This window comes from Cyprinus carpio, unplaced genomic scaffold (genome assembly GCF_018340385.1).
Source record: "Cyprinus carpio isolate SPL01 unplaced genomic scaffold, ASM1834038v1 S000006585, whole genome shotgun sequence".
Classification (NCBI taxonomy): domain Eukaryota; kingdom Metazoa; phylum Chordata; class Actinopteri; order Cypriniformes; family Cyprinidae; genus Cyprinus; species Cyprinus carpio.
In genome coordinates this window covers 171880-183713 of record NW_024879238.1, presented here as the reverse complement: position 1 = coordinate 183713, position 11834 = coordinate 171880, and the positions used below count along the sequence as shown (strand labels likewise).

The 11834-nt window shown below is 36.3% G+C and overlaps 1 protein-coding gene across 3 annotated transcripts; it reads right to left on the bottom strand.

Annotated features, from left to right (window-relative positions):
* Positions 1–1905: 1905 nt before the first annotated feature.
* On the bottom strand, positions 1906–6079 carry LOC109080431 (gastrula zinc finger protein XlCGF57.1-like). 3 transcript variants are annotated; one of them, XM_019095495.2, is made up of 3 exons: positions 5984–6079; positions 5259–5396; positions 1906–3345 (listed from the first exon to the last, which is right to left on the bottom strand). In XM_019095495.2, exons 2-3 carry the CDS (start codon positions 5341–5343, stop codon positions 2231–2233), a joined length of 1200 nt encoding a protein of 399 aa, XP_018951040.1. In that variant the 5' UTR covers positions 5344–5396; positions 5984–6079; the 3' UTR covers positions 1906–2230. The 3 variants fall into 3 exon arrangements, with proteins under 3 accessions (XP_018951040.1, XP_042610657.1, XP_018951041.1); XM_042754723.1 differs by lacking the exon at positions 5984–6079 and adding an exon at positions 5649–5972; XM_019095496.2 differs by lacking the exon at positions 5984–6079 and adding an exon at positions 5503–5642.
* Between the last annotated feature and the right edge of the window lie 5755 nt (positions 6080–11834).

The following is an 11834-nucleotide window of genomic DNA, read 5'->3' as shown; positions in this document are numbered from 1 at the left end:
CATGCTGATGACGTTTTATTCTTGTTTCGTAATGTGCGTCGTAGCCTACGAGTCAATAGGTTTCATCATCGTACAGTCTACACACGTCGTAGCCATGTTTATTAGATTCATGTTGCACAGTGTTGGGCAAGCTACTTGGAAAATGTAGTAAGCTAATAACAGTTACTCTTCATTAAATGAAGCTTCACTACACTAAAGCTACAGCCCTGTGAAATGTAGCAAGCTAAGCTACAACAACACGGCAAAAGTAGTTTACTACATCTAAGCCATTTTAAAAAAAATATAAAAACATTTTTATATTGAACCAACATCATACCAAGTCAATGCTCTCTCAGTGATCAATACAACTGTCAGTCAAGCAGATAGACAGGCATAATAGTTCAGTTTAGTTGTTTATTCAACAGCTGTTCCAAATCAATTTGGCAACAAAAATCAGTCTTACCATCTTCAAGAATCAAGAAATAAAAGACTTGCACTCTTAAAAAACTATTTATTTACTAACTGCTTGTTTTCTTAAAAAAAAAAAAAACTAACACTTGCTTCTCTAATCTTTTTGTATTCTATCTTTGTTTTCTTTTTATTTATTATACAATTAACAAAAGCAAAAAAGGCCTCTAAATGAAAAAAAAAAAAACAACCTTGCTACATACTGCGTTAAGCTAACTGAGACTTTTTATAGCACTTATATATCATTGCTCTTTTGTTGATTTTGATTTCTTCATTGTGCCATTTGTAAGTTGCTTTGGATAAAAGTGTCTGCTAAATGACTAAATGTAAATGGTAACCCTTCACAATAAGGTTCATTAGTTAACATTAGTTAACTAGTGTAGGTAACACGAACTAAGAATGAACAATACTTTCAACATTTACTAATGCATTATTAAAATTATCAAGCTGTGTTTGTTGTCATTAATTAATGCACTGTGAACTAACATGAACTACAAATGAACGACTGTATTTTAATTAACAAAGATGAATAAATACTGTAATAAATGTATTGTTCATTGTGCGTTCGTGTTAGTTACATTAGCTAACATTAATGAAATCTTACTGTACTGTATAGTGTTACCATACAGATGTATAGGCCTACAAATAACTTAGGCTACGTTTATTTGCATCGTGCATGTGTCATTCATTATATTATTAACGGTTTCACCAAAATCAAGTTTAAATACTAAGTTTTTGAATGTTTCGAATGTTTTCCCCCGTCATTAACGCCACATTCGAAGGCAGTACGGGCATCTACAGGCATCATGAAGTTGCAGGTTGTACAGTTTTCTGTCGCTATGTGGGCACTCAGTTTTTTTCTGTTATTTGGCCAAAATATCATATTATAAAAGATTCAGCGCTTCTCACAAGCTATCTGACTGTGACTTCACAACAAATGCTAAGACACTCTTCTCCGCTCCTCAAATACAAAACACATTAGCCTTTATAAATATAGTGTTTCTTGAGTAAAGAGAACGCTGTACTTATTGAACGCTGTACTTATTCAATCAACAGTTATTTTATTTACCTTCATACTGCAAACAAACTAAGATCCTCCAAACTGCGCGCCGCACTTCATTCACGAGAGAGGCGGGAAGAATAATGAGGTTTGACTGACAGTTTGAGGAGCCAATGACATTACGAGGTTTAGTGGTGGTGGCGTCACTTTTACTGGTCCAGGGTCAGTGATCCTTAGCAGTTATATTTCCGATCTGAGCTTGAGTTTCAGAAATGCTTTGGATAGTGTAACGTCGGCTTTTGTTGACGCTACCACGCTACTTGATCAAAAAAAGAGCTTAGCTACTGAAAAGCTATTTGATTAAGAAAGCAGCTACGCTACCACCACACTACTAAGAAATGTAGTTAAACTACTAGCGTCACTACTTGTAGCGACGCTACTGCCCATCACTGCATGTTGCACAGTTTGACATGCAATAATCTTATAGGATTGCTAAAATCGTGCAGTGTCTCAGGCTTAAGGCTTGCAGTGTGAACATAGCCTTCAGCCCTGCAAATTATTTTAGCAATTTCAGTCACCAAAATTTTAGTGGACAACTCTTTTTCTGGTGCTATTTTATACTGAAGAGCTATTTAAAACAAACAACACAAATAGGGTCTCATACATGCATGACTTTTTCAGGTGTATTTGTGTGATGGCAAAATTATTAGACATTATGGCACCTTCTTCCACAGTGAATGTGCAGATGATTTTGTTTTTTTTTGCTCCTTTTTTCAAAACTTGTCATGCTGAAGAACATGTCCATGTCTTTCCAGAATGAGTTAGCAAATGATCATTCAAGTTTCTCTGATATTTGAAACTCATGTCACACTCCAGACATGTGTAATGTCTCTCTCCCGTGTGAAGCCTCATGTGAATGTTAAGGTTTCCTTTAAGTTTGAAACTCTTTCCACAAGGAAGGCAGGTGTAAGGCTTTTCTCCACTGTGAACTCTCATGTGAGTCCGAAGGTTTCCTCTAAATCTGAAACTCTTTCCACACTGAGGGCAGGTGAAAGACTTCTCTCCAGTGTGAATTCTCATGTGAATCTTTAGGTTTGTCTTGTTTGAGCAGGTCTTTCCACAGTCACTGCACATGAAAGGCTTCTCTCCAGTGTGAGATTTTACATGATTTTTAAGGTGATTACTGTCTGTAAAACTCATTTTACACTGATGGCATATAAAACTGAGAGGGAGAGCTCTTGAGTGAATTATCATGTGCTTTTTAATGGTTCCTTTATGTCTGAAATTCTTTCCACACTGAACACATGTAAATGGCTTCTCACCAGTGTGACTGTTCATGTGATACCGAAGATTTGGTTTTGTTGTAAAGCTCCTCCCACACAGTTTGCAGATGAATGGCTTCTCGCCGGTGTGAGTTTTCATGTGCCTGTTAATGCTTCCTTTTTGACTGAAACGGTTTCCACACAGGGGGCATGTGTAAGGCTTCTCGCCTGTGTGGACATTCATGTGGCTTTTGAGGGTTCCTTTTTTAGTGAAACATTTTCCACACTGTTGGCAGGCGAAAGGCTTCTCTCCATTGTGAATTCTCATGTGGACTTTAAGGTTTCCATGTTCATTGAAATGTTTTCCACATTGTTTGCATGAATAAGGCTTCTCCCCAGTGTGAGTCCTCAAGTGGACTTTAAGGTTTCCATGATGATCGAAACTCTTTCCACAGTGCTGGCAGGTGTAATGAAATCTAGTTCCAGTCTTTCGAGCTCTTTGTCTTGTGGAAGTCTTTTCTGTCTGAGAGCAACTAATTGATCTTTGTCCTGTTATGAAATCATCCTCTTTCTTATACTTATTTTCATCTTCCATTTTACCTAGTACTTCACTCTCCTTTTTCAGTACCATCAGGTCTAGGGTGAAAAGAGACAAATACAAGTTAACCTCAACTTAAAAGCAACAGTAGAACAGACTGTAAAAATGGCCCAAATCTGCCATTTATCCTGGAGAGCCACACAGGCTCTATGAGAACGCAGGACTTCTACTACACTTGCTCCTCTTTCCAGATCCCACCAGAGGATCAACAAGTGAGGCTGTTGTTGTGTATCTAGCACAACATTCACGATTTAACACACATTAACAATACATTAATGGGATACCCACAATGAAGATGTGATATAGACTTTTTATATATATAATACATTAATTGGATTAGTGTGATGAAGATGTTGTATATTGTTTTTTTTTTTTAAATTGGCCAGATGATATTTGTTATGATTTAGTGCTGTATAAATAAAACTAAATTGAATTAACCATAAATGCAGATCTGCTGTATATCTTCATAAACTGATGTAAACTTCATAAACAAGTTTTTGTATAGTAAGACAATTTGAGACTGTGACTATTTTTGTCACCAAAATGGGGCCATTCAAAACCTTATAAAGTCCTCCTTACTCTGGAAAAACTGTCTTCTAATGGCTGACACAACACATGCAGGTAAAGGCTTCCTGATGTGCCTAAGTAATAAAACCGCTCTCACTCACAGCATCATATACAAGAAGCAGCAAGTATTGGGTCACATCCACACGAAGCCAGAGCTTTCCCTATCCAATCTTTTTTTTTTTCTAGTCTCAAATATCTGCGTACACACGAAACCGACTCAAAACGATGTAGTACACATGCCAGACCAGCATGTGGCGCTGTAATTCTGCCACAAAGATACACTAAAAAACAGAAAAGACAATTTGGAGCACAAACATAAACCTCGCACGCCGTATACAAACTAAACAACAAGAAGACCAACATGAAACAAGACATTTAATAATCTGTGATATTGTTTGTTAATAAAAAGAATTGTTCATTGTTTGTTCATGTTGTTGTTGCTGTTACGTGACGTAGCAATGTCTGACTAGGAGTGAGACGTGTGATGACATCATCATTTCACAAAATATACGGACTGGCTGTACACGCAAAAAAGCAGTTTAACGCTCCCAAAATGCTGATACTAATTTTTTTACGTTTACAGCTAAACGTGTCTCTGTGTGGACGGGGCCTCCGTCTCTCTGTAAAAAAAACACCTGCTACTTAAGATGAATTAAGTTTGTACCTCTGATTTACGTTTTAGGTCCTAATGTGAAGAATATGTCACATGTGCTTCCACATGGAGTTCAGGAGAAGAAACCGACCTTCTTATATCAACTTATGATGTACAAGGTTTGTAGGTGTATGTGCAATTAATAACTTATTATTTCTATTTATTTTGTTTTTTGTTTGGATTTTTGTGTTTGTAAGTAACATTAACGGTTTGATTTAAACCTTGGGTTATGCAGCAGTTCATTATAAAGTTACTGGCGGTTTTATTTACTCAAAGTTCTTGTAGAACATAGTAACTAGCAAAATGTGTCAACAGGAGAAATGCTTTTAATTCAGCTGGCAAATGTATTATATGTCAGCTGGTGTTTCTGACATACGATTCAATTATTGTTTGATTCAGCGTTTAATTTTAATTACTGTTTATATTATAGTATGCTAATATGTTACAATAATAATATTTTATTTGTAAACGAGAGCAAGTGTATTTGACCCTATGAATTCTGAGCTTGTGAATAGTTTTAATTTCCAAAAGCATGAAAAATAAAACAGCATTCACTGCATTTCTTCACCGATAGATAGATAATCAGCTGCATTAACACGTGTCTGTTCACATGAAGCGACCCACAATGTCAAATTAAACTGCTCATATGACATTCTTCAATAATTAATTAATGTCTGTAGAGACTGACATTTTAAAAAGGAGCTGAGTTCAGCTTTGAAAGAGAAAACCAACCTGTTTGTTCCTCAGTATCTTCTTGTTTCAGACTGAACACTTCTTCAATTCTCAAGTCTTCACTCTCCTCTTTAATAAACGCCATCTTTTAATAGTGCACCACGTGGATCTCTTTTCTCCTTGTTTGGACACTTTGACCTGTTTAAGATCAGAATAATTAACAAAAATGAATGCAAACTATATCTCTGGGGGAACCTTAACCAGTCAGAATGAGATTTAATTGATTTTCAAGATTTTAAATGACCTAATTAACCAAAACACTCATATTTAACCATTTATGGTTTAGTTTGTTTTGTACTGATTTGGTATCGATTAATAGATTATATTTCTCTATTGATTTGCAGTAGCTCCCATTAGACGATGTTAGTTCGTTGATTTCGTTGTATGTACATTGTTTTGTCCAGAGTGTGTCGTCAGTCGAGCTTCAAGTGGATCTCTTTTTGATTCAGTTGGTTCATTTGACTCAGTTTCAAAAAGCTCCGTTTCTCTTCACGAGTTGCGTGTTTACGATGAAGTGATTCACGATATAGGAACGCACCGCGTTTGCTTTTCATGCGCAGATATGCTTTACTCAGAAAAAAATAACGTTTCTTTAAGTTAGATAACGCATAACGCTGTTTTATTTAATGAAAATGGTTACTTTACAGTTATTATAAAAGCCGTAAAATAGACAGAACAGACTGCATCGATTTAAACAATTTAAACGCGGGAAAAAATTCACAAACCTTTGTAGAGTCGAATCCTAAACAGATTCAGGAGCGCGGCTCAGCCTTGTGATGTCATATCGTCAGACCAAAATAAAAGTCCTGTTCACGCGCTGCTGCGCAAGTGCATAGAAATAAAGGTGACCAAAAAATATATCTTACTTGAGTTGTCAAAATATCACTGAAATATCATTTGTCATTATCTAGGAATTGCATTTTTGAAGGTTTTCTAATTGCTGTGGATTACATATAGCCGACTACTATTTAAATTAATATTTATTTTTATGCTGAGCGTTATTATTAGTATTTTTAGTCTGGTTTCAATACAGTTCACCAAAAATCACACCATGAAAATAGTTAATAGTAACCACTGTAGATAGCAAGCAGTTCAAAATAATATTTCAACAACAGTATGATTTACAAAAACCTGTTACAAAAAAGCAAGCAGTTCAAAATAATATTTCAACAACAGGTATGCCACGATGTGCTTTAAAAGACCTAGATGTGAAAGTCGCCGGGGATTGAATAAGATTTTCAAAAAATGTGTATGCAAACTTTCAACTGACAGAATATGATGTATGAAATATTGTTCATGAAAGTCTATATTTTACTGTATGGAGAAATAGGAAGAGAGCAAAAAGAGAATACTCAATGAGACAATTGGTGAATACAGTTTTAAAGCAAAGCAGAATAGATTTGATGTTATGTGACAGACCATTTTGAACATTAAGAGGGGACCTGGAGTATGGGTTTTTAACACAGAAGATTTAAAGAACGATAACGATATAAGTAATAATAAAAAACTGATAGAATGATGTAACAGACTGTCTAGTCAGTTTGCCCCTCGCAATCTTTCTCGGGTTCACATGCACGCTCGATAGTCGTAAGTATCATTTCAATCATTTGCTCTTTATAATGTGGCATAAACACAACATCTCTGAAAAAATTCTTTCCACTACACACAGACCCCATGTTGTCACGGTCAAACTCCGGGGACAGACACGCTGCTTTGCCAGAGATCCACGGTGTCGTAAAACAGCTTTCTTGTTGGCTCGTCCAGCAGCTTTTCCCTGATTTCTTGCAGCCTTGTGATGATGGTAGCACAGGTAGTTCCTTGAATCCTCAGAATGTTGTTGCTCATTAAAACTCAGCAGCATAGAATGAAGTCTGTAATGGTCTGATTTTTTGATCCTTGAATCCTCAGAATGTTGCTTGTCAAAGCATGAGTTGAAATAGTATGTGCCAGGCTCAAACAGACAGGAATTATCTGTTGATCTGGTATTATAAATATCTGTGCAGTATGTCAATAAACTAGATATATACCTCAGCAGCATAGAATGAAGTCTGTAATGGTGTGGTCTATTATTCAAAATTCACTTTTGCAAGGTGTTTGGACATAAATGTGTGTTTTCAGTGTGTGTACACAACCACCCTATAATGATAAAAATCCACCTACTCCTTTTTTTAATCTTTATGTGTGTTTTCAGTGTGTGTACACAACCACTAGTCATAGACTAAATGTCATTTTAAAACCTGGATTTATTGAAATAGCTTTCTCACACATGGATTACAATAGTCTCAGACTTGCACTAGTCTAGACTTAAACAATAGGATTTCTAGAAGTAGGATTAGACCTAGTTCAGATCTAAATGAAGTCTTAAATTAAACCTGGTCAGAAGCAGGTTTAACCTCAGATTAAAACTTATTGCCTCAAGGCTCACGTCCACAGTAGCAGAAAATGGATTACCTCGACTATTTCAACGACAATCAGAGACCACCACCAAGACCAGAAAGAAGGTTGCTGAAAGACAGGAGCAACCCACTAAATGATTTTGATGATTTACATTTTCTTGACCGTTTCCGTATGTCAAAGTAAAATGCAACAGAAATAATTGGTTTGCTGCAGCCCAAGCGTTCAGGTGACTTAGTCAGGGGCACCCCTATTTCTCCTTCCTTACAAATATTAATTACCTTAAGGTTTTTGGCATGTGGAACCTTCCATCATGAAACTGGGGATTTGTGTGGTGTAGGTGAATCAACAGTGTGCAAAATAGTACACAAAGTCTGCAGTGCTATATGTGAACTGAAAAAGGATTTCATCAAATTCCCAAATGCTGCTGAACAGGCCACCTACAAGGTAGATTTCTATGAATATGGGAACTTCCCTGGAGCCATTGGTTGTATCGATGGCTGCCACATTCCCATCAAGTGTCCCTCTACAGCAGATGCTGAGGAATTCAGAAATCGTAAAAACTGGTTTTCTATAAATGTACAAGGAGTGTGCACTCCCACTATACAGTTCTCCAATATTGTTGCACGTTGGAAAGGTTCAACTCATGAAAGGATTTTCCACAACTCCTCTTTGTACGGTCAGTTTGAAACAAGACAACACTCTGGAATTCTACTTGGTGACAGTGGGTATGCACAGACAAACTTCTTGTTCACCCCTTATCTCCATCCAGTCAGACCAGAGCAACAGCGCTATAACCAAGCTCACATGCTCACCAGAGGGCTAATAGAGCGCATGTTTGGTGTATGGAAGAATCGTTTCCAGTGTCTCCTCCGAAATACACTGCGGTTTGAACCTAGGAGGTGCTCATTGTTATTATTGCAACAGCAATGCTTCATAATTTTCTTAAACAGTGTGTCTGCCCAGACCCTGATATTGAAGATGATGATGACCAACATGTCCCTATCGCTGAGCTAGCCAATGACAGAAATGGACTTGCTTACAGAGATGCTTTTTGCTTTGCAGCACTTCTCATAAACGAGCCTTGAGTGATACATAAATTATTAGCATAGACAGGTAAAAAAAAATCAGGAAATTATTTATTTAACTGAGATTTTGTTCCAAAGACAATTGACACTGCTGCTGCTTCATATGTCTCTCTTTCATAGACAACTCAAGATGAAGAATTTTCATTTTTTTACTTCATGTTCTTCTTTTAAATATTGTAATTTACCTTCATGGAACTCTCTATGGCAATTTTCTCATGAATGGTCATCCTTTTCCCTCTTGACCTGCTGCCTGGATTAGAGACTGCTGGATGCTGACTAATGCTACTGCAGGAGACTGGATGCTTCTGCATGTTGGTGCTGGCTGCTGCTGGAGTCATTTGAGCATCTTGACTGTTCCCTGAGCCCCCCCAAGTCCTGTGTCAAGATCAGGTCATCTTTGTATGAAAAAAAAAAAGTAGCATTACATTCGACTTCAACAATAAAAGGTCATTACATAATTTTTGTTACAAGACATGACTTGCATTTAATTATATTGGATGTAATAGCACATGTTACTGTAAATGAGACGTGTCCTATCAAATGAGTCTTTGAAAGATTTCTCACCTGAACTGTCCAAATGGTCATCATCTGGAATACCTTCTCCCCCAACTCCTCTGTGTCTGGTGGAACTGGGAGTCCCCCCACCTGTCTTGAAACGCTCTTGACGCGTAGCAGCAGTTGTTGTAGTTTCAGGTTTATTTTTATGTTTTTCCACAGGACCTTTACAAGATAATATATACTCTGAAGTAGGAGTTCTATATAATATTGTTTTCTTTTTACATTTAATTAATGAAAACATTTATAATTGACTGATTTGTAAGAATGGGGCAACAATAAATCTTACCTGAACTTGTTGGAGTGTCCGTTTGGTTACTTTTCATTTGAGTTGAATTCATTCAATATGGAAATCCATGCCTTCTTCTTCTTGTTTTCAGTACCTGAATCATGCTGTTTGTTTTCAATTACAGGATAGTTTGATACAATTTGTTTAAAAAGGGTCTTCTCAAATTCATTTAAGTTTTTTTGAGCGTTTTCTTTAGCCTTTATCCATTTTTTGGTTAAGTGTAGTGACTCCTGTTCCACACACTCCTTAAGACTAATGAATTACAAGTATTCCATGCCAGGTTTTTAAAGCAATCTCTCCTTAGCCACATGTGCATGCCATTAATCTAATCGGGTTTCCAAAAGATGATCTCACTGGTCCTTGATTACCTTAATCTGAGACTCTGTAGTCTAGAACTAGTTAATCCAAATTTAAGCAACATCTCAGAAAGTCAGTTTGTTTAGTGTGGATTAATTTAAGTAGAATTAGCCTAGTCCTGGTTTATTTTAAGCCCTTAACGGGAAACTGGGCCTAACTTAAATGTGTGTTTTCAGTGTGTGTACACAACCACCCTATAATGATAAAAATCCACCTACTCCTTTTTTTAAGCTAGTTGAACACAGTCCGCCATTGCTGCAGTGACAAGAAGCGTCTCCCAAGCGTTTTAAGTTTTCTGCAGCTGGATGTATTACTCCACACAGTTTTCTCAATATACTCCCGAAATCTATCTGAGCCACTGAAGACAAGGTGGGTGGATTGTTTTAGAAGAAAATGTCGTTTATTGTCTTGACCATGGTGATCATATGTAGACATGTTTGCAACCCAGATTTTTTAGGCAGTTAACCATAAAAATAAAACTGAATTAAAAAAGAAAAATAGAGCATAGTACAGCTTAATGTTCAGCGGCAGCTGTGACAGCGGAACAGTGCTCTGTTTGACTGGTCCGAGTCCTTCAGATGCAGCCTTTGATATAGTTAGCAATCATTTATTTATATTCTGACAATAAATGTTGTTACTTTCATTTTCAAAATAATCAGAGGTGGACTGTAAGGAAGTACATTTAAGTATACTGTACAAATATAAACTACTAAGTTTTTTTTTTCTCACAGGACACCAGCACTACAAAAATATGATCTTTTACAACATGATGCATTGTTGTAAATTAAACTACCAAACAGTATATTTAGTAGGCAACTTTAAATTTAAAAACCTTGAACATATTTAGAAGTAAACTGCAACATACACAGTGCAGAAGTAATATTAATGTAAAACCATCTTGACAAATTCTTTTTTTTTTTTTTCAGAACAATACTGTACATATCTTTACTTTTATTCTCAATACCTTAAGTATATTAGAGTATGCAAGATAATACTTTTAGTTAAAGGATAGTTCAGCCAAAAATGATTCTGTAATCATTTACACACCTTTAAGTTGCTCCAGATTTGGAATTTTCATCTTTGGGTGAACTATCCCTTCAGCTAAGGTTTTAAATATGAGTAGTAGTTTTTCCCCAATATGGTATTGGTAGTTACTAAAAGTAGTTTACTAAAGTATGTCAGTATTTCATGTACAAATTAATTTGTCATAGCTCTAAACAATTTCTCTTTTCCTTCTTTCCCTAAATCAGACCAGACCCCTGTGCTGCAGGATAAAGCTGAATGTGGGTAGCGCTGGACAGGTGTTTAATGGTTTTGTTCTGAGCAGGGAGACCCTGACTGTGCTGCTGGATCTACTGGGAAGTGAACGGCAACAGTGATGGTGTGCCACGATCCAGACCCTGGTGTTTCTCTTCTGTCTGCTAGTGGTCTCCAGAGTGTTTGGTATGTGGATTTGTTTGATGTGTGCATTGTTTCACTGTCACCACACTGTCCTCCGAGTCTCTGGAGGTGATGTTCATTTACTGAGGGATTCACTAGTGGCGGAGGCAGGGCCGGGCCTCAAATGATGCTGTTTTTCTGATGTTAAACCTAAGCTTTGCTGTAAATGGTTGTAAAAAGTACTTTCTATTATGTATAGAACAATTTGTTTTAATGTGTAAAAAAGTATTTACACAACAAAAAAATTAAATAATGTTTTGTGAAAAAATTAAAAGCTGCATTAAAAAAATTAACAATGTACATAAGTACTTCTTTTAAATTTACATGTGAATATGCAAAAGAAAAATACAAAAGGAACAGAAAGTTAATTATTTACAAATCATTTAAACACAAAAAATGAAAAATGTATACAACTTATGCATTTCATTTTTAACTTGCATCACAAAATAAACT